At 47.3% G+C, this 19495-nt stretch overlaps 1 protein-coding gene across 1 annotated transcript in view; it reads left to right on the top strand.

Moving 5' to 3' along the window:
- The window catches only part of LOC309568318 (cell adhesion molecule CEACAM10-like), a gene marked incomplete at its 3' end in the record, with an annotated part of 155539 nt that overhangs the window by 122494 nt on the left and 13550 nt on the right, over window positions 1–19495 (top strand). The window contains exon 5 of the mRNA XM_082273982.1: window positions 17210–17344. Coding sequence (XP_082130108.1) covers window positions 17210–17344 — 135 coding nt within the window. The remainder of the gene's footprint in view (window positions 1–17209; window positions 17345–19495) is intronic.

The following is a 19495-nucleotide window of genomic DNA, read 5'->3' as shown; positions in this document are numbered from 1 at the left end:
TATTCGAATATAGTTCTGGAAAAGTCATGGAATTTTATTGGTAAAAATGTGTATGAACCCTGCTACTAAGCGGGGATCAGCGGAGAGATCCCCCGCTGAGCAGGCTGATCCACTTGACAGATTCCGCTCCTTCTGAAAGGGCCTTAGTGTTTATAAGGGTAGACCCCTCCAACAGTTAGCCAATTGTCAAAGGATTTAATCAAAAAAATTATTATTTTATCACTGATGTATTTTAAAAGCGAATCATTGATGACTGGACTCGCGGAAAAAAAATGAAATATTAATTCTTAAAGCGGAGTTCCATCTTGGGAAAGCTTTTTTTTAATAAAAATACCCCCCGGAACAGTCAGGGCTAGTACATTCCACAATGGCTAGCCTCTGATCTGTCCCGGGTTGCACTTACCTTTTAGAAGAAATACTTACCTTGAAAAAGTATTGTCCAGCGCTGCCATCTCAGGTGTGGGCAGCTTGAAGGCAGCGCGATCCTCTTCTGTGTCCTCTTCCGTCTTCTTCGGTCCCACGATGCACTGCACCAGCCCCGCCGTCACTTCCGGCGCCGCAGCGTCATCCCTGCACAGCTTCTGGGCATGCCCAGAAGCTGTTTAGCAAGGTATGACGGCGCCTGCACCGGAAATGACGTCGGGGCCGGTGCAGGCGCATTGATTCCTGGGAGCGATGACGTTCAGCTCCCAGGAATCATTGCAAACCCAGGAAGTGACGAATCGCCGTGGCCGCCGAGGGGAGGAAGAGGAAGTAAGGTAAGTATATTTTCTAAACCAGGTAAGTAAAGAAAAAAAAAAAAATTGCGATTATCCATTTGTTTTTCAGGTGACCCCAGGGCATGAAGATGGAGGTAAGTTTAATTTTAGGGTGGAACTCCGCTTTAAAGACACTTTTTTAGACCAGAGATAAATGTCTCTATTTATGTAGGAATTCTTATAGTAGAACTAGAGGCAAACCTTTTTTTTTTTTTTCCATTTTGGGTAGACTATTGGATGGTTAAAACCCTTGTTGGAGCTTTTTTTTTTTCATCTGTATCCCATTGTGGAGATTTTCCTTAATTTCCTGTCCCATAGCCAAAACAGGAAGCGAGAGGAAATCCCTGAAAATTAAAGGGAATCCCTTGGGGGGGGGGCCCCCAGGGCAACAGAACTAGTGTCTCCATTGGTAGATTTCCCCTCTCTTACTTTTCTGGGGACAACCCAAAATTCTTTACCATTATCATTGAAAGTGAAAGTAAACAGACAAATTGTGAGGGTAAATCCCCCTAACTGGGGCACAGACAGCAATAAAAACCTAATAGGTGTTCTAATCCATCCACCTTCAACTGCCCTTTTTTTCGCTGTTGTGATCTGACTTTGTGTTAGAAGGTGGCTACCTTTGTTCTCCATGGTCCCACTGTATATTGAACCATAGCAACCCTCTCTTGCTCGCTCCTAAGATGGACTATGAGATTTGTAGTGTGCATAGAGCAGTGCACATGGCCACAATGAACATGCACTGCTTTATAATGATGACAGCACTGCTCCAAGCCCAAGGCAAGACCTCCACGATTAAGCCCAGTACCGGTGAAATGCATCAGTGGGGCATGGCCAACTGTTTGGAGATTGAGCTGAAACCAGGTTTTTGACAACAGCATAATGGTTAACATTGCGTGACCCAAGTCTGGTATATTAGCACTGCTTTTTTCAAACAGAAGTGAAGGGGAAAAAGGACCTCATGGAGGATGTCAAAAGGAGGTAGAACAAGACCGTAAGATATGGCACAATAAAAATTATATTACAGGACCATTAGGCAGTAGATATGTATGGATTTTATTTGGAGAATAAGGATTTATTTTTCATACATCACGGGATACAGAGCCATATTACCATATGGGTTATACGCCACCTTCAGGTGAATGGAAACTGGCAACCAATCCGACAGGAAGTCCCCCTATATAACCCCTCTACACAGGAAGTAACAGTGTGTAAAAGGTGATGGTCACAGTGGAGAGTCTCTCTCCACACTTTTATTATGTTTTCTCAAAGAAGAAGAAAAAAGATTATGCTACATACCCCCAATCAAAGATCTCTGAATCCAAGGGTTTGGACTCAAAGGATGTTACCTGAGCCTTGGGAAAGCAGATACGAGATTTGCCTGTAACGTAGTCCTTTTTTAGGCACTGGACCCTGGGATCCGGACCCTTGGTAAAACCAATTCCAAAGGCACTCCGGCAGGGTGCTCTACAGGTCCAAGGGAGTGGCTCCTCAAAAACAAGGGTACCCAGTCTTTGAAGGTCGGCAAGTGACAAAACTCACCATGATGGGTGAAGATTGGATTCTGCGGCGTGACTGGTAAGTCCACTTGAAAAATATTTGTAAAAATATTTTTTTTATGCACTGTTCCCTTTAAGATAACAAATACCAAGTGCTATGTTATGGGCCATACACACTATAAGATTTGCTGAAGACTTTTTCCTTTAGACGTCCCAAAACCATATAATATGAGGTCAAACCTAAACACTTTCAATTTCTATGCAATCTGGCAGGCCCTTGCACTACATAGAAAAGGTAAATCTGAAGGAAAAAGTCTTCAGAAAATCTTAGTGTGTATGGCCCTTCAGTCTCTTCAAGAGACAATAGGTGTATTTGCTATGTCAAAGTACACCTTGTTTGTTTAAACATTTTTGCTCTCCATGTGCAAAGCAGTGGGTGTATCAACTGTGTCAGAAGCACACCTTTGTTTGTTTTAACCTTTTTTTTTTTTTTGCTCTCCTTGGGCAAAACATTGGGTGTATCGGCTATCAGCTATGTTAAAGCATACCTTGTTTGTTTACACACACTTTTTCACCCTGTGCTGATCACCTGAAAGGTATCAGCTGTGACAAAGCACCTGTTTGCTTAAGCTACTCTCACCCCATGTTTTTAACATGTAGATTTCGCCTTGGCCCAAAAGCGTCTGGGCATCTAACTACTCGGAGACCTCTGGTCAAGCAATACCTTTCATTGGCATGTCTGTGGCAAAGGATTATTCGCACGAGCGCAAATCTTCGCTATTTTAACGCAAGAGTACACTTGGAGCAAGAGGAATGTGTCTGGACGCAATTAGCGTGCACATGGACGCACATAGCATGCCGTGCATGTGAAGTACGACTCCAAATAACGCAATTCGTAAAACAAGTTTTTTCAGAGCGCAAGCCTCTGTCAAAGGCTGGAGGGAACACAGAGCCGCAGCAGCTGGGTTGCGTGAGTCACTGTGGGTGTATGTTTACTGGCACAGACAGGTTCAGTATAGCTTGGCACAAGCGTTGAGTACACTAAAGGTTAGTACCTCAAGTTTGTCTTGCCTAAGAGCAATGTCTTCCTGAAAAAGGGCTGGGGGGGCTCAGCTGGAAGGGACACTATGGTGCCACCATCAGGCCTTGAAGGTCCTAGCCATGCTTCCTCTGGGTCTACTCCCCCTGAAGGGCCAGAGGCGACTAGTCAATCTGAGCCATTGCAGTTGTCAGGCATAGTAGCTACTCCTACTGCTTCTGTCGCAATCTACGTCACTAAGGACGATTTGGCATCAACTTTAGCCAGCCTTGAGGGTTTGCTGGCATGATTGCAGCATTGCAAGGAGGGAGGAAAAGTGATAGCTTCCCCTCACCTGAGCCACCCCCTGAGTCAATCCAGGTTTGGGCAGGGGATGTGGAAGAAGTAGCTGTAAATGACCCTATAGAAAGTCAAGCTAAAGTTTCCACTTCTGGGGAGTCAGGATTTGAGGAGTCATACTTGGCCTCTCAATCCCAGAGATTGTTGATTCAGTCTCTCACTGAAATAGTCCAGTTTGGATACAAATTACCTCCCTTAGAGATGTCTAAAGTCTCTCTTATCCTCTCTAGGCTCATTGCACTTTCCTCATAGTCCCCAGGCTTTTCCATTACATCCGCTCATGAGGCAGGTAATGTATGCTGATTGGGATCATCCTGATAGGATTTTTGTTCCTCCCAAAAGGTTTTCACTATTGTATCCTATGGAGGAAAGATTCACTAAAAAATGGAGTATACCTTCTGTAGATGCTGCCATTTCTTCTGTTAACAAAAGTTTAACTTGTCCTGTGGATAATGCCCAGGTTTTTAAATATCCAGTTGATTAAAAAGTTGGAATCTTTACTAAAAGCCTCCTTTGCTGTTGCAGGGTCTGCGATACAACCAGCAGTAGCAGCTATAGGAGTTCTGTCAGTCTTTAAAAGACCATATTAGGCTAATGTCCAGGACAGTTCCTTTTCAAGGAGAGTCTGTTGAAGATTTGACAGATTTACCTCGCACTTTGTTTTGCAGTGCATGCTCTTAAAGACTTCATACAGCAAATGTCACGTTTTGCGCTTTTGACAGTGCATATGCGTCAAATCCATTGGCTAAAAAGCGTGTCTGCGGAATTACCGTGTAAAAAGTTGCTGGCTGGCATTCCCTTTCATGGAAAACGCCTATTTGGTGATGATCTGGATAAATATATCTAAAAGATTTTGGGGGGGGGGGGGGGAGAAGAGAAGTTTGTTTCATGCCCATCAGCAGTTTTCATTCCAGCAATAGAAAACTGTCAGGCAGACTTTCTCAGTCGTCAACAGATGTTTCCGGGAGAATGGTCCTTACACCCCGAGATCTTTGCATTGATTTGCCAAAGTTGGGGGGTCCCACATGTAGATCTGTTGGCATCCAGGTTCAACAACAAGTTGAAGAGATGTGTGTCCAGGACCAGGGATCCACTCGCAGTCGGAGTTGATGCTTTGGTGACTCCCTGGGAGGAGTTTTCCCTTATCCATGCCTTCCCTCCGGTTCTGCTGCTATCACGTCTGTTACGCAGAATCCATCTAGAAGGGAAACCAGTAATCCTGGTAGCTCCAGCATGGCCGAGGAGGTTTTGGTATGCACAAATTCAAAAATTGGCAGTGACAAGGCCTTGGGTTTTTCCACTGTGTCCAGACCTACTCTCTCAAGGTCCAATATTCCCCCTTGCTTCATGGGTGTCCAACCTTTTGGCTTCTCTGGGCCGCATTGAGTGTAGAGAAATTTTCTCGGGCCACATATAAAATATATACTATAGTTAAGGCATATAAGTAATAAAACGCCGCCGCGCCGCCCCCTCGCACTAATTTAACACAACTAGAGGATAATCAAATGAAATGAAATCAGTATAAAGAGGTTTACTTCTTCTGAGAAATATTAAAGGAACACTCACATGCAGCCTCACCAGTGCCCATCAATGTAGCTGCACCAGTGCCCATCAATGTAGCCTCACCAGTGCCCATCAATGTAGCCGCACCAGTGCCCATCAATACAGCCGCACCAGTGCCCATCACTGTGGGTCCTGCTGGCCGCTGGCCTGTAGGTTCTGCTGGGTGCTGGCCATGGCCTTTGGGTCCTGCTGGCCTGTAGGTTCTGATGGGAGTTGGCCATAACCTGTGGGCCACAGGCCATGACCAGCTCCTAGCAGGACCCACAGGCCATGGCCAGCAGGACCCCACAGGCCGTGGCCAGCAGGACCCACAGTGTTGAGGGCTATTTTGAGGTTGCTGGGTGCTGGCCTGTAGGTTCTGCTGGGAGGTGGCCATGGCTTGTGGGTCCTGCTGGCCACTGGTCTGTAGGTTCTGCTGGGTGCTGGCCATGGCCTTTGGGTTCTGCTGGCCTGTAGGTTCTGCTGGGAGTTGGCCATAACCTGTGGGCTACAGGCCATGACCAGCTCCCAGCAGGACCCACAGGCCATGGCCAGCAGGACCCCACAGGCCATGACCAGCTCCTAGCAGGACACACAGGCCGTGGCCAGCAGGACCCCACAGGCCGTGGCCAGCAAGACCCCACAGGCTGTGGCCAGCAGGACCTCACAGGCTGTGGCCAGCAGGACCTCACAGGCCGTGGCCAGCAGGACCCCACAGGCCGTGGCCAGCAGGACCCACAGTGTTGAGGGCTATTTTGAGGTTGCTGGCCTGTAGGTTCTGCTGGGAGGTGGCCATGGCTTGTGGGTCCTGCTGGCCGCTGGCCTGTAGGTTCTGCTGGGTGCTGGCCATGGCCTTTGGGTCCTGCTGGCTGCTGGCCTGTAGGTTCTGCTGGGAGTTGGCCATAACCTGTGGGCTACAGGCCATGACCAGCTCCTAGCAGGACCCACAGGCCGTGGCCAGCAGGACCCCACAGGCCATGACCAGCTCCTAGCAGGACCCCACAGGCCGTGGCCAGCAGGACCCCACAGGCTGTGGCCAGCAGGACCCCACAGGCCGTGGCCAGCAGGACCCCACAGGCCATGGCCAGCAGGAATCCACAGGCCGTGGCAGCAGGACCCACAGTGTTGAGGGCTATTTTGAGGTTGCTGGGTGGGCACTGGGGCAGGATAAACAGGGGTTATATAGATGGGATGTGGGGGTCATATGGGGGTGTCAGGGTCTCACCTCAGAAATGGCAGCTGCCAACTCAGCAAGTTCCTGCATGGCCTCCTCCAGTCCTGGGGGTGGTGGATGCTCCTGTCCTGGGGTTAAGTAAAATTGCCAGTGCTCAGCCCCACAGCCTCAATCAATTCAAATGTGTCCTCCCTAGCGCGCCCTGCCTCTGCCTGCCTCAAAGATCTGGGAGTTGTAGTTTCCTGTCTGGCTCTCAAGTCTCCACCCACCGGGAGATTGAGCACGGCCGTGGACTACAACTCCCAGAATGCATCTGCCCTGTCAGCTAGCTAGCGGCCAAACGCCGCGGCCGGCCGCTGCAGAAGTCACAAGAAGAAAAAAAAAATCGTGAAGGCAGGAGACTGTCCACGGCCAGTGGGCCGCATTGCCTGCGACTCTGGGCCGCAGGTTGGACATGCCTGCTTTACAGTCTCTAAATTTGATGGCTTGGCTATTGAAGCCTTCGTTTTGAAAGAGCTGGGTATATCTGGCCCTGCAGTTTCTACCTTGATAAATGCTCTAGATGCTTTTTTTTTTTATTTATTATTATCGGCAGAATTCTAGCATTCCTGCAAGTAGGGGTAGATATGAAATTAGCCCTGAGCACTATTAACCACTTGCCGACTGCCTAACGTAGATCTACGTTGGCAGTCAGCCCCTCACAGGCAAAGTGACGTAGGTCTACGTCACTAGCCTGTGAGGGTCTAGGGAGCGAGCGCGCGCCGCCGGAGGCGCGCTCCCGCGTCACGGACCCGTTGTACTATGTAGAACCGTTGATCACTGTTTCTACAGCTCAACAGACAGCCAATCACAGTTAGAATCACGCCCCTAGGGACACACACAGCCCCTCCCTCTCAAATAAAGTTAACCCCTTCACTACCAGTGTAATTTTGAAGTAACAGTGCATATGTATAGCACTGATTACTGCAGTAATGTCACTGGTAACCCCAAAAGTGTCAAAAATGTCAGTCAAGGGTCCAGTCTGTCCGCCGCAATGTCGCAGTACCGCAAAAAAAATCGCAGATCGCCGCCATTACGCGTTAAAAAAAAAACAACAAAAATGACAAAAATTTTTCCCTTTGTTAGTAAACGCGATAACTTTTGCGCAAACCAATCAAAATACGCTTTTTGCGATTTTTTTTTTTTTTTTTTTTTTTTTTTACCAAAAATAGGTAGCATAAAACAAATTGGCCGAAAATGTTAAAAAATTTTGATTTTTAAATTTTTTTGGGGGGATTTCATATAAAAAAATGTGAAAAATATTGTTATTTTTGCAAAATTGACGCTCTTTTTTTGTTTATAGCGCATGATCAAAAAATTGCACAGGTGATCAAATACCACCAAAAGAAAGCTCTGTTTGTGGGAAAAAAAGGACGTCAAATTCGTTTAGGTACAGCGTCGCACGACCGCGCAATTGTCCGTTAAAATCTCGCAGTGCCGAATCGCAAAATACCCCCTGGTCAGGAAGGGGGTAAAATCTTCCGGGGCTTAAGTGGTTAAGGGCAAATTTCAGCCTTGTCAGTTTTTTTTTCAGAAACTGATCGCTTTGCATTCCTTGGTTTAAACCATTGTCCTAGGAATGTTATGTATGCTTCCATCAGTGAAGCCACTATTGTGCCAATATTGTGTCCTTGGGAACTAAATTTGGTGCTGGCAGTTTTACAAAAACAGCCTTTCAGCCTTTGGGTCATATTCCCTTGGTTCTTATGACCATAAAACTGGTCTTTTTGATTGCGATAACTTCAGCCAGAAAAGTATCGGACCTAGAATCTCTTTACATCAAGATAGGGTGATTTTACGTCCACACCCAAGTTTTTTGCCCAGGTTTTTTCATTTAAATCAGGGCATTATACTGCCTTCTTTTTTTCCATACCCTCAAACAGAGGAGGAAAAGCTACTACATTCTCTTGATGTATTATCCAAGCGTATGGTTTGAAACGGAAGGTTACACCTTTACCTGTAAAGGCACACTCTACCAGAAGTGTAGGTGTCTCTTGGGCAGTTCGCCATCAAGCTTCTATGGCTCAGATTTGCAAAGCCGCGACTTGGTTGTCAGTGCATACGTTCATTTGTTTCTATCGAGTGTATTTTAGGACCCGGGAGGAGTCTGCAGTGTTCTGCAGGCAGCTATGTAGATCTTTTGTGGTCTGATTGCCGTATTTATGGTGTCCCCCTCCCCTCAGATGCATTGCTATGGGACATCCTATATTGTAATGAATATGGCTCTGTGTCCCGTGATGTACAAAAAGAAATATGGATTTTTTTTTCTACAGCTTACCTGTAAAATCCATTTCTTGGAGTACATCACGGGACACAGAGCTCCCTCTCCTCTTGCATGGGGCCTTTTCATTGCTTGTTACAAAACTGAGGTACTTCCTGTGTAGTAGGGGTTATATAGGGGGACTTCCTGTCTGATTGGTTGCCAGTGTCCATTCACCTGAAGGTGGCATATAATAACCCATATGGTAATGAATATGGCTCTGCGTCCCATGATGTACTCCAAGAAATGGATTTTCTCTTACGTCCTCCGACAGTCGCCGCCTCTTCATATTCGTCACTAATGGGGTTATTGACCTTTGCTCCGTAGGAGTAGCTAGGCAACAGAATATATTAATATCAAAGCTTTTAACATATCCCACCCCCAGGGGGTGGTCCCCTCAGTCAAAACCTCCCTGCTTCCTGCATACCAACTCAGTTTCATATGCCTAGCTCAGGAGTACGCAGGCTGTTCCTGTGCTGGGGCTCTAGTCTCAGCCACTTTTCTCTTTTTTGATTTTATTTGAAGTTTTTTCTCTTTCTTTTACTTAGCTGTTTGTTTTCAGCGTTAGTTAAGTTCTTCTGATGAAGATGATCGTGCGGCGCTGGGTCTCAGTCTGGCCTCCCTGGTTCCCAGGGCTCAGGGCCAGGGGCTTCCCAGCCTGCCATCGAGCGTTCAGCTTAGGTTTTGCCCTGGCATATTGAACGACCCATCCCTGTTCGCTGCAGGGATGCTATCCGTGAGGTGGCTACCTCCCTGGACGCCATTGCGGTTTCGCACCGCAACTCCGCTGCGTCATGCTTGCGACACTCCCTGTCCTCAGTGCAGCGGTTTGATCGCTGGAGCAGGCTCCCCACGCCATCCGGACTGGTAAGTGTAACTCTATGTGGGGACCTGTCTATTTGGGTGTCAGTCTGGGACTGTGTGACCCTGCATGTCTGTGTGGCTGCTGTGTTCCCTGTCAGCTCCTGTGTGCACTTGCTGCCTGTGTGTGGGCTGTGAAGGGGGGGGCTCTCCCGCTCTGCTGGGTGTCATATGCAGCAGTCAGGTTTTCTCAGCATGTTATGCGGCGATCGCAGCGGCGATTCGCCATTTTTTGGGGGCAAAAATTATGGTGGCAGGTCCTGTGAGGGCTGCACAGCGCTTTTGGCGCCAAACGCCGCCATTTTGTGAGGCGATCGATCCCACGTGTCAGCGCCATGTTCCCTTTGCCCAGGGTTTTGTCCTCAGCCAGCGGCCATGTTTGTGTAGCCTTGCATAGGCTTCATAGGGGCGGTCAGTCTTGCATCACTTCCTTTTCCTCTGGGACAGCGATCGGTGCAGCAGCCTGTGTGATCTCTCCAGGTTTTATATCTCCTTTTTTTTTTTTTCCTGTATTACTTGCCCAGTTTCTTATCCCTGTGGGGGTCAGTGTATTTAGTGGGTGCAGTGGGCAGCGCTGTCCGCGATCTTAAAGGGGCAGTACCCTTTATTAATTTTTTTGCTGGGGCATGGATTCTCAGGATTGCAAGTTTCCTCCCACCTTGGTGGGGGGCCAAGGGGCTGCTGCTTCCCCCGAGGGGGCTGATCTGGCCACTATTGTGGCAAACTTAGCTGCTCAGGTGCAGATGCTGGTGGCTGATCCCTCCACAAAACGGCCCAGGGTGTCTATTTCCTCTGATTCAGAGGATGATGGGGCTGCTATGGCTGGAGTGCCCTTCTCAGGGTCTCACTCATCCCTAGACCTTGTGGGGTCTGACGGGGAGGCTGAGGTGGAAGGGGTTGATGTTTCTCCCCCTGGCTCATCTGCAGAGCTTGCACTCATGGATGAGTTGGTTGCTTCTATCAAGCAAACGCTGCATTTGCAGGATGAACCATGTCCTCCTGCTTTGATGTCCTCTTATGGGACGCAAAGAAAGCGCAAAACTTTGCAGGTTTTTCCTTGCTCTACGGTTGATGAGCAATGGCGCAATTTAAAGAAGCCTTTTGCTGTGCCGAGTAGGTTCAAGCTGCATTACCCCTTTACACCGGCTACTGATGAGCGTTGGTGTGTGCCGCCTCCGGTGGATCACGCGGTGGCGATTTTGAATAAATCCACTGCGATCCCTGCTGAGGATACCCCGGTGTTCCGGGACCCGACGGACAGGAGGTTGGAATCTCTCGCCCGTCATGCCTATACGGTTGCTGGCTCTATGCTAAAGCCTATTTTTGCTTCCATTATGGCAGCCCAGGCTATTGCGGATTGGATGCAGGTGCTCAGGCGCACCCTGGTGGCTGACTCGGCCCCGCCGACAGCTTTGGCTATGGTGGACCAGATTCATCAGGGTGTCATGTATTTGTGTGATGCGGACTTGGGTTCAGTCCCTTTTGGCTGCGCGTCTTTCTGGTGTGGCGGTCTTGAACCGTCGCCAGATATGGTTGAAATGTTGGTCTGTTGACCAATCTTCCCGCAAGACTTTAGCTAATTTGCCCTACGCGGGATCTCGCCTTTTTGGCGAATCTTTGGATACTCTGATTAAGGGTATTTCTGGGGGTAAGAGCACTCTCTTGCCCCAATCTCACAAGAATAAGTTTGTTCGTGGTAAGAAGAATGCTTCGTTTAGGCCCTCTCAGGGGTCCTTTCGTGCCTTTCGGTCGCACTATAAGGGCAAGCCCTTCAAAGGCCAAGGCTCCCAGAAGAAGCCGTGGGCGGGTAGGCAGAAGTCCGGCCAGTCCGGATCCGCTGCCCATAACAATGCGGCCTGAAGGGGCGCCCTCACCCGTTTCTGGGGTGGGGGGACGTTCGCTCGGTTTTCTTCAACCCTGGCTGGACCGCGTTCGGGACAGGTGGGTTCAGGAAATCGTTCGATCTGGATACAAGATCGAGTTTCTCTCTCGGCTGGCGGGCAGGTTTTTCCCCTCAAACCTTCACCTGACTCCGGAGCGCTGGCAGGATCTGCACCTGGCGGTGCGGGACTTGCGGGCCCAGGGAGTAGTGGTTCCGGTGCCTCATCGGGACAGATTTCGGGGGTTTTATTCCAACCTGTTCACTGTGCCCAGAAAGGAGGGCAAGGTACGTCCGATTCTGGACTTGAAAGCTCTGAATCGCTTTGTGCGGGTTCGCAAGTTCCGCATGGAATTCCTGCGATCAGTGGTGGCTGCCCTGGTTCCGGGGGAATTCATGGCCTCCATCGACTTGAAGGATGCATACCTTCACATCCCCATTTTCGAGGGTCACCAGAGGTACCTTCGATTCGCCATTGCGGAGGATCATTACCAATTTGTGGCGTTACCCTTTGGTCTCGCTTCGGCTCCGCGGGTTTTCACCAAGGTGCTTGCGCCGGTTCTGGCTTTGTTGAGAGCCCAAGTCATTTCTGTCCTGAGGTATCTGGACGATATCCTGATTCGGTCCGCGACCAATCGGGGCCTGGTGAACGACCTGTCCTTCACGATGCAGACTCTGCAGGAATTCGGCTGGACGATAAATGTTCCAAAGTCGACGTTGTGTCCGTCGGTTCGTCTTCCTTACTTGGAGATGATCTTGGACTCTGTTCAAGCGAAGGTCTTCCTGCAGGAAGACAAGATTCGCACGCTTCAGTGCGAGGTCAGGTCCCTCAGGGACAATCGGTGCTCGTCCCTCCGGTCGTGTATGAGGTGTTTGGGATTGATGGTTTCGGCCTTCGAGGCGATTCCCTTCGCCCAGTTTCACACACGGGAGCTTCAGGCGGAGGTCCTGGCCACGTGGGACGGGCGTCCGCAATCTCTGGATCTGCGGCTGTCGTTGAGCCATCTCACCCGAAGGGGTCTTTTGTGGTGGCTTCAGTCCCCGACAGTGTCGGGGGGCAAGTCTTTTCGTCCCTTGTCGTGGACGGTGATCACCACGGATGCCAGCCTGTCGGGCTGGGGTGGTGTTCTGGGCGTTCTGTCCGCCCAGGGAACTTGGTCGGAGGAGGAATCCTCCCTTCCGATCAACATTCTGGAATTGCGAGCAATAAATCTCTGTCTTCTGTGTTGGACGGACAGGCTTCAGGGCCATCCAGTTCGGGTTCAGACGGACAATGCCACGGCGGTGGCCTACATCAACCACCAAGGGGGCACCAGGAGTGCCCGAGCGGCTCGGGAAGTAGCCGACATTCTGTCTTGGGCCGAGACGCACGTCCCGGCGATATCGGCAGTCCACATTCCGGGGGTGGAGAACTGGCAGGCGGATTATCTGAGCCGCCAGACCCTGGACCAGGGGGAATGGTCCCTCAACCCGGATGTCTTCCAGATGTTGTGCGCGAAGTGGGGGTCCCCAGATGTGGATCTGTTTGCGTCTCGTCTAAACAACAAAGTGGAAAGGTTCGTGGCAAGGACGCGCGATCCTCGGGCAGACGCCTCAGACGCGTTAGTGGCGCCCTGGCATCAGTATCGTCTGATGTATGCCTTTCCACCGATTCAGCTGCTGTCCAGGCTCCTTCGCAGGTTAGCCTCGGAACCGCACAAGATGATTCTGGTGGCACCGGACTGGCCTCGCCGGTCTTGGTACGCAGACCTCGTGAATCTGGCGGTCGACGCTCCGTGGCGTCTGCCACTTCGGGAAGATCTCCTGTCTCAAGGACCGATATTCCATCCTGCTTTACAGTCTCTGGCTTTAACGGCCTGGCTGTTGAAAGCCAAGTCCTGAAGGATAGGGGTCTCTCCCCTGAGGTCATTCCCACTTTGATCAAGGCTAGAAAAGCCTCCTCGGGAAAAATTTACTACCGTACTTGGAAAGCATACTTTGCCTGGTGTGAGTCCAGGGGGTATTCCCCTCGCTCGTACTCGCTGTCGAGAGTGTTGGCTTTCCTTCAAACGGGCGTGGATCAGCGTTTGGCGTTGGCAACGATTAAGGGTCAGATTTCTGCGCTGGCCGTTCTCTTTCAACGCCCTGTGGCGTCTAACTCTTTGGTTAGCACCTTTGTTCAAGGGGTGAGACATCTGTTCCCTCCTAGGAGGGATCCTTTGCCTCCATGGGACTTGAACCTTGTTCTGTCCGTGTTACAACATGCTCCCTTTGAGGAGATCAGGAAGATCTCATTGTCTCTGTTGTCCAAGAAGGTTGCTTTTTGGTGGCAATCACTTTGGCTCGCAGGGTGTCGGAGCTGGCGGCTTTGTCCTGCAGCTCTCCCTACTTGGTGATTCACTTGGATAAGGTGGTCTTACGACCTAACCCGTCTTTTCTTCCGAAGAGGATCTCGGAATTTCATCTCAATGAGGACATTGTCTTACCTTCGCTTTGCGCGAAGCCTAAGCATCCAAAGGAGGTGGCTTTGCATTCCTTGAATGTTGTTCGGGCGATCAGGGTTTACCTGTCATCGACTAAATCCTTTCGCAAGTCGGATTCTCTCTTTGTTCTTCCAGAGGGTCCTCGGAAGGGCATTGCAGCGTCGGCTGCGACCATCGCCAAATGGATCAGACAGACCATTGTGAAAGCCTATGCTCTGAAGGGGAAGGTTCCTCCTTTTCCTGTGAAGGCGCACTCTACCAGGTCTCTGAGTACGTCTTGGGCCTATCGTCATCAGGCTTCTGTGGCCCAGGTGTGTAAGGCGGCGACTTGGTCGTCCGTTCACACCTTCTCAAAATTTTGCAAAGTGGATGTTCAGGCATCGGCAGATGCTTCCATTGGCCGCAAAGTTCTTAGTGCGGCGGTGCCTTAAGGTCCCTTGTTTGGGCCCTTGGCTGTTGGGGTGTGTTTACCCCTAGGTTACTTGTTCTTTCCTGGGTTGTTGCTCCTGTTGAGCACGTTTTCCTGTTGCCCAGTTGGTTCTCTTACTTTGGTAAGGTTCCTTTCTCTGATGTGGGTACTGCGTTGCTTTAGGCGCGGCTGCTTTTTTCCCACCCCTCATGTCTACACTGCTATGGGACGTCCCCATTAGTGACGAATATGAAGAGGCGGCGACTGTCAGAGGACGTAAGAGAAAGCGGAATTTTTGTAAAATCTTACCTGTAAAATTCCTTTCTCTGAGTCCTCCGACAGTCGCCGCCCCCGCCCCTCTTTTGGGGTTTGTTTATGTACTCTACTGCTATTCTACTGAAACTGAGTTGGTATGCAGGAAGCAGGGAGGTATTGACTGAGGGGACCACCCCCTGGGGGTGGGATATGTTAAAAGCTTTGATATTAATATATTCTGTTGCCTAGCTACTCCTGCGGAGCCAAGGTCAATAACCCCATTAGTGACGAATATGAAGAGGCGGCGACTGTCGGAGGACTCAGAGAAAGGAATTTTACAGGTAAGATTTTACAAAAATTCCGTTTTACAGGTAATCTGTAGTAAAAAATCCATATATTGTTTATTGTCACTTAAAATTATTATACTTGTGCAGGCTTTGTTATGCCATGATTTCCCCATTATTTAGCTATAATTACTTTGAGTCTAAAACTGGCCATGCACTCGATTTCCCATCCGTTGGCTATCACTGTTCCTGTTCTCAGATATCACCAAAAATAAAAAAATCTTAGGCTTTTTGAGATGATTGCCTGGCGCTCCCTGTTTGTTGATTGCATTGTGGACTCTTCCATTAGGATGACCTAAAGCAGGCCATACACGTTAATCACTTGATTCCCCATCCATGCTAAATAGTCCACATGGACACATCTACAGTAAGGGTTATTGTACTCTACAATCAACAGAGGGTCAAACGATCTACTCAAAAGTCTGTAAGCCATTATTATTGGTGACAAGTGGAAAAACAACCGTAGCCAATTTGTTTAGAGGGCCAAGAATTCCACCTTTGTCAGAGCTTGGGCTTAACATACACTGCTCAAAATAAATTAAAAGAACACTATAAAAACACTTCAGATCTCAATGGAGAAAAATATCATGCTGGATATCTATACTGATCTGGACTGGGTAATGTGTTAGGAACAAAAGGGTGTCACATCGTTTAATGGAAATGAAAATTATTAACCTACAGAGGACTGATTTCAAAAACACCCCGAAACTCAAAGTGAAAAATTGATTCAGCAGGCTAGTTCATGTTGCTGAAATGTTATTGCAGCAATTCAAAATGGTATTCAGTAGTTTGTATGACCCCCCCTACGTGCTTGTATGCATGCCTGAAAACATCGGGGCATGCTTCCAAAGAGACGGCGGATGTTGTCCTGGGGTATTTCCTCCCAGATCTGGACCAGGGCATCACTGAGCTCCTGAACAGACTGAGGTGCAACCTGACGGCGTCAGATGGACTAAAACATTGTCCCAGAGGTTATTCGATTTAGGTCAGGCGAGCATATGGGCAATTCAATGGTATCAATTCCTTCATCCTCCAGGAACTGGCTGCATACTCTCACCACATGAGGCTGGGCATTGTTGTGCACCAGGAGGTTGGAATGCCTGTGCAACCTCCTATAGGGTCCAGGTGTCGCCTCATGCTATCAGTAGTGACACTGACCCTAGCCAAATGCAATACTAGTAAAAAACTGTCAGAAAAGATGAGTAGGGAAAAAAATTTCAGTGGCCTCCACCTGTAAAACCATTCTGTTTTGGAGGTCGTCTCATTGTTGCCATCTACTGTAGTACCCCTGTTGATAAATTTCATTGACACCAAAGCAGCTGAAACTGATTAAAAACCCCCTCTGCTACTTAACTGACTAGATTAATATCCCAGGAGTTTAATTGACTTGATGCTATACTCTGATTAAAAAGTGTTTCTTTAATTGTTTTGAGCAGTGTATATTCCAGATTCTTGAATACAAGCCAAATGGGATGAATCAGTTATTTTTTCTGAGTGATATTGTCCTCCATGAGACTCTATAGGATATGAAGTCCTTGCCCCGATGAAGGGGGATTACGCAGCACTGTAAGCCTGTCGGCTACCGCTGTTCATCCTGTTCCCAGATTATCACCAAAAATAAGTCTTAGGACTTTTTGGAACAGTCGCTTGGCTCTCTGTTTATTGCTTTTTTTTTTGGACTTTCGGTTGTAGGATAATTCTCTTTTTTGTGTGCTTGAGCAGCAAAAGTCAAGTCATAAAATTCTGCTACAAGTTTGTAGTTAACAGAATTAAAGCAGCTCATTTCTGCTTAGGCCAGTTAATGGTTGGGGTGGTTGCCATTTGTTTGTACTGTTGGTAATTGGTGAGGGGACACACTGGACACCTTCACTGCCATTTTGCTATTGCTGGGTGTCCAGTGCCTCCCCGTGCCTTTGAGGGGTGGGGCTCTCTCCAGGCATATCTCCCATTTAATCTGTTTATTATTCTATATGTTCTCAAACTTTGGAGACTCTGAAATTATAGGAGTTAGAAGTGCAGTACACTAGGGTGTTGTGATGTGGCCTCTGCAGCTTACGCATGTATTTGCAAACGTGTGCAAACTAATCCCCTTGTTTTTAACCAGAACTGTTAGATAGGACAATTTGATGCCTTCAAAGGACTGGATGCAGGCAATGTAAGGCCAAAAATGTTCTGCCCTGTTCCTTCTTTTGCAGAGCAGGATGGTTCCGATTCACTCAACATTTGATCTGTGTATGGCCAACTTTACACTTTAGCATTAGAGCCCGGTTTGTGTACTATAGTCTATTATTGCATCTATATAGAACATTTTATGTATATAAAAATAAAATTTAACTTTTTTATTTTTAGACTCAAATCCTGACAATCCTCCGAATTCTGATTTGAGTGGTGGAGCGATAGCTGGCATTGTCATAGCCATCTTGGTGGTTACAGCTGCAATTGTTGGTGGAGTATATGCATTTAAGTTTAAAGACTCTAAACAAGGTGAGTAGAAGCATTCTCAGCTTTCAAAGTAATTCCATGTTTATGTTTGATAAGCAGCCCTTAGATAGGACTTGCAGTTAAAGCCTGACAGCCTATGGGTTCTGCTTAGTTTGGGGGGTGCTAAACAGGCATAGCCATGGGGTGAGACTGGGTGAAGAATTAAGCCATGGTTTCTGATGCATGGAGTCAGGCAGATGATTGACCAGTCTAGGAAGCCCTTTAGATGTGTCTGGTTAAAAAAAAAAAAAAAATCCCACCTTGTATCCTTTTCCCTGCCAATAGGCAGCATTTGGTTATATTATTAGCCTCAACTCTCCATGGTTGTGGACACAAACATTTGGTCATGTTAAAATGGAAGTTAACCTGCCAATGTAACGGTTTAAAAAGAAAAGAAAATAGCAATCCAGGCATGCAGGAAATGTAACGAACTGTCACATTTGCTTGTGCTTTCAACCACACTGTCACCCCCCCCCCCCCCCCCAAAAAAAAAAAAAAAAACTCTCCCTGCTTGCTCCTAGCATTTTTTCTTTACATGCAATGTCTGTGATCACATCAGTGTGAACCGGCACTCAATCATTTAAATATACTAAAACGTGTGTGTAATAAAAAAAAAAAAAATATATATATATATATATATATATATATATATATATATATATATATATATATATACAATACATGTTTTATTTAAAGACTAACTCCACTTTTGGTGAGGAAAAATTCATTCTCTGGATGAATTATGTACTTTTAACCAACCTTGATGCAGATTCCTACCTTTTGTTATGTACAAGAGACAGAGCCCCTGTAGGGCTCTAACAAGGAAAGTGTGTCCCTTTAGACATGATTTGCCTCTGGGAGTATCTCCCCAAAAACTACATTTTATCTTGCAAGGGATACCCAAAATCTGACTTGTATGTTATCACAGACTTCTAGGAATATCAATGAGTCAATCAAACAGGAAATAACATTTCTGGGGGGCGTTCTTTATACTATCAGTGTGCAGAACACCTCCAGGTTGTCATATTGCATTTTACAGAAACTTACAGAGCTGCAGATTGCAAAGGAAAGGTCTTTTTTAATACCATTAATTACAATATGACTTTAGTCGCAATTGTGTATGCTATATTATTATTTTGTTTTATTTGCAATTTTTTCCCCACAAAAGTGGAGTTACCTTTTCAAAGCCTTATAAATCCTAATCAGCCAAAATAACCCCCATTCCCCACATTGCTCCCTTTAGTTATTAATTTAGCTGTTTTTTTAAGGGTTGTTTTTTTTTTTTTTTCCACTATTTTGTAGTAAAGGGATTTTCCCTCATTTTAGAGAAATGACCGCTCATTTCTCAGGGACTATTGAATTATTTACTCATATGGAATAGTCAGTGATTCAACTATGCTGTGCGTAGAGTCACAAATGACTCCTAGCACCAGCTGAGCTATCAGTACCATTAAATAGATGTCCCGCTTAACCCCTTTGCCTAGCTTCGGCATCCCTTTAACTTGGGTGGCAGCAAGGACTGCCCAATCACATGACCACTGCAATTGGCTGTCAAAGTTGTCACTTGATTAGGAGCCAGTCCTGCAAACTCCTGATCATTACTAGTGACTGGTAACCGTCTATGAAAGCTTGATTACTATACTGAGAGCAGCTCAGTGAGTGTGCTCTCATCACAGAAACCTTTGTCGTCCATGGCTGTATATGTGCGTTGTGTATGTGTTAAAATGCCCCCTACATTTAGATAGTACTGAATGTCATACACACTAGAATATAGAGGGAGAACATTTTGATATTTGGGAATCTTGTCAAAATCATATATGACCATAACTTTGTTTTACAGTTTAATTTCTAACCAGCTTGTAGTATTAACAGTAGATTTTCCAACTTTGCATCACAGGTCCTCTTTAACCAAGGAGACTAGAAGGCGCGTGCTCCTGTACAGCACTGAAATGATGCTGCACCAGTCCGAATCCACTATATAGCACGCTTGTACAAAAACATTATGTGTTAAGACATGGGGGGGGGGGATAAGCCTGTCATTTAGCAGCAAACATTGTGCTACAAAAAGGAGGATAAGGAAGGCAGTCAAGTCTTGTATCATTATAACTCAATCCCTTAATCCATCTTTCAGGGATCAGGAGTAAGTAACAAACA

This window comes from Pelophylax lessonae (genome assembly GCF_965119305.1).
Source record: "Pelophylax lessonae genome assembly, chromosome: 12".
In the NCBI taxonomy this organism is placed as follows: domain Eukaryota; kingdom Metazoa; phylum Chordata; class Amphibia; order Anura; family Ranidae; genus Pelophylax; species Pelophylax lessonae.
The sequence above is the reverse complement of the archived record's forward strand: the minus strand, read 5'-3'. Positions and strand labels throughout refer to the sequence as shown.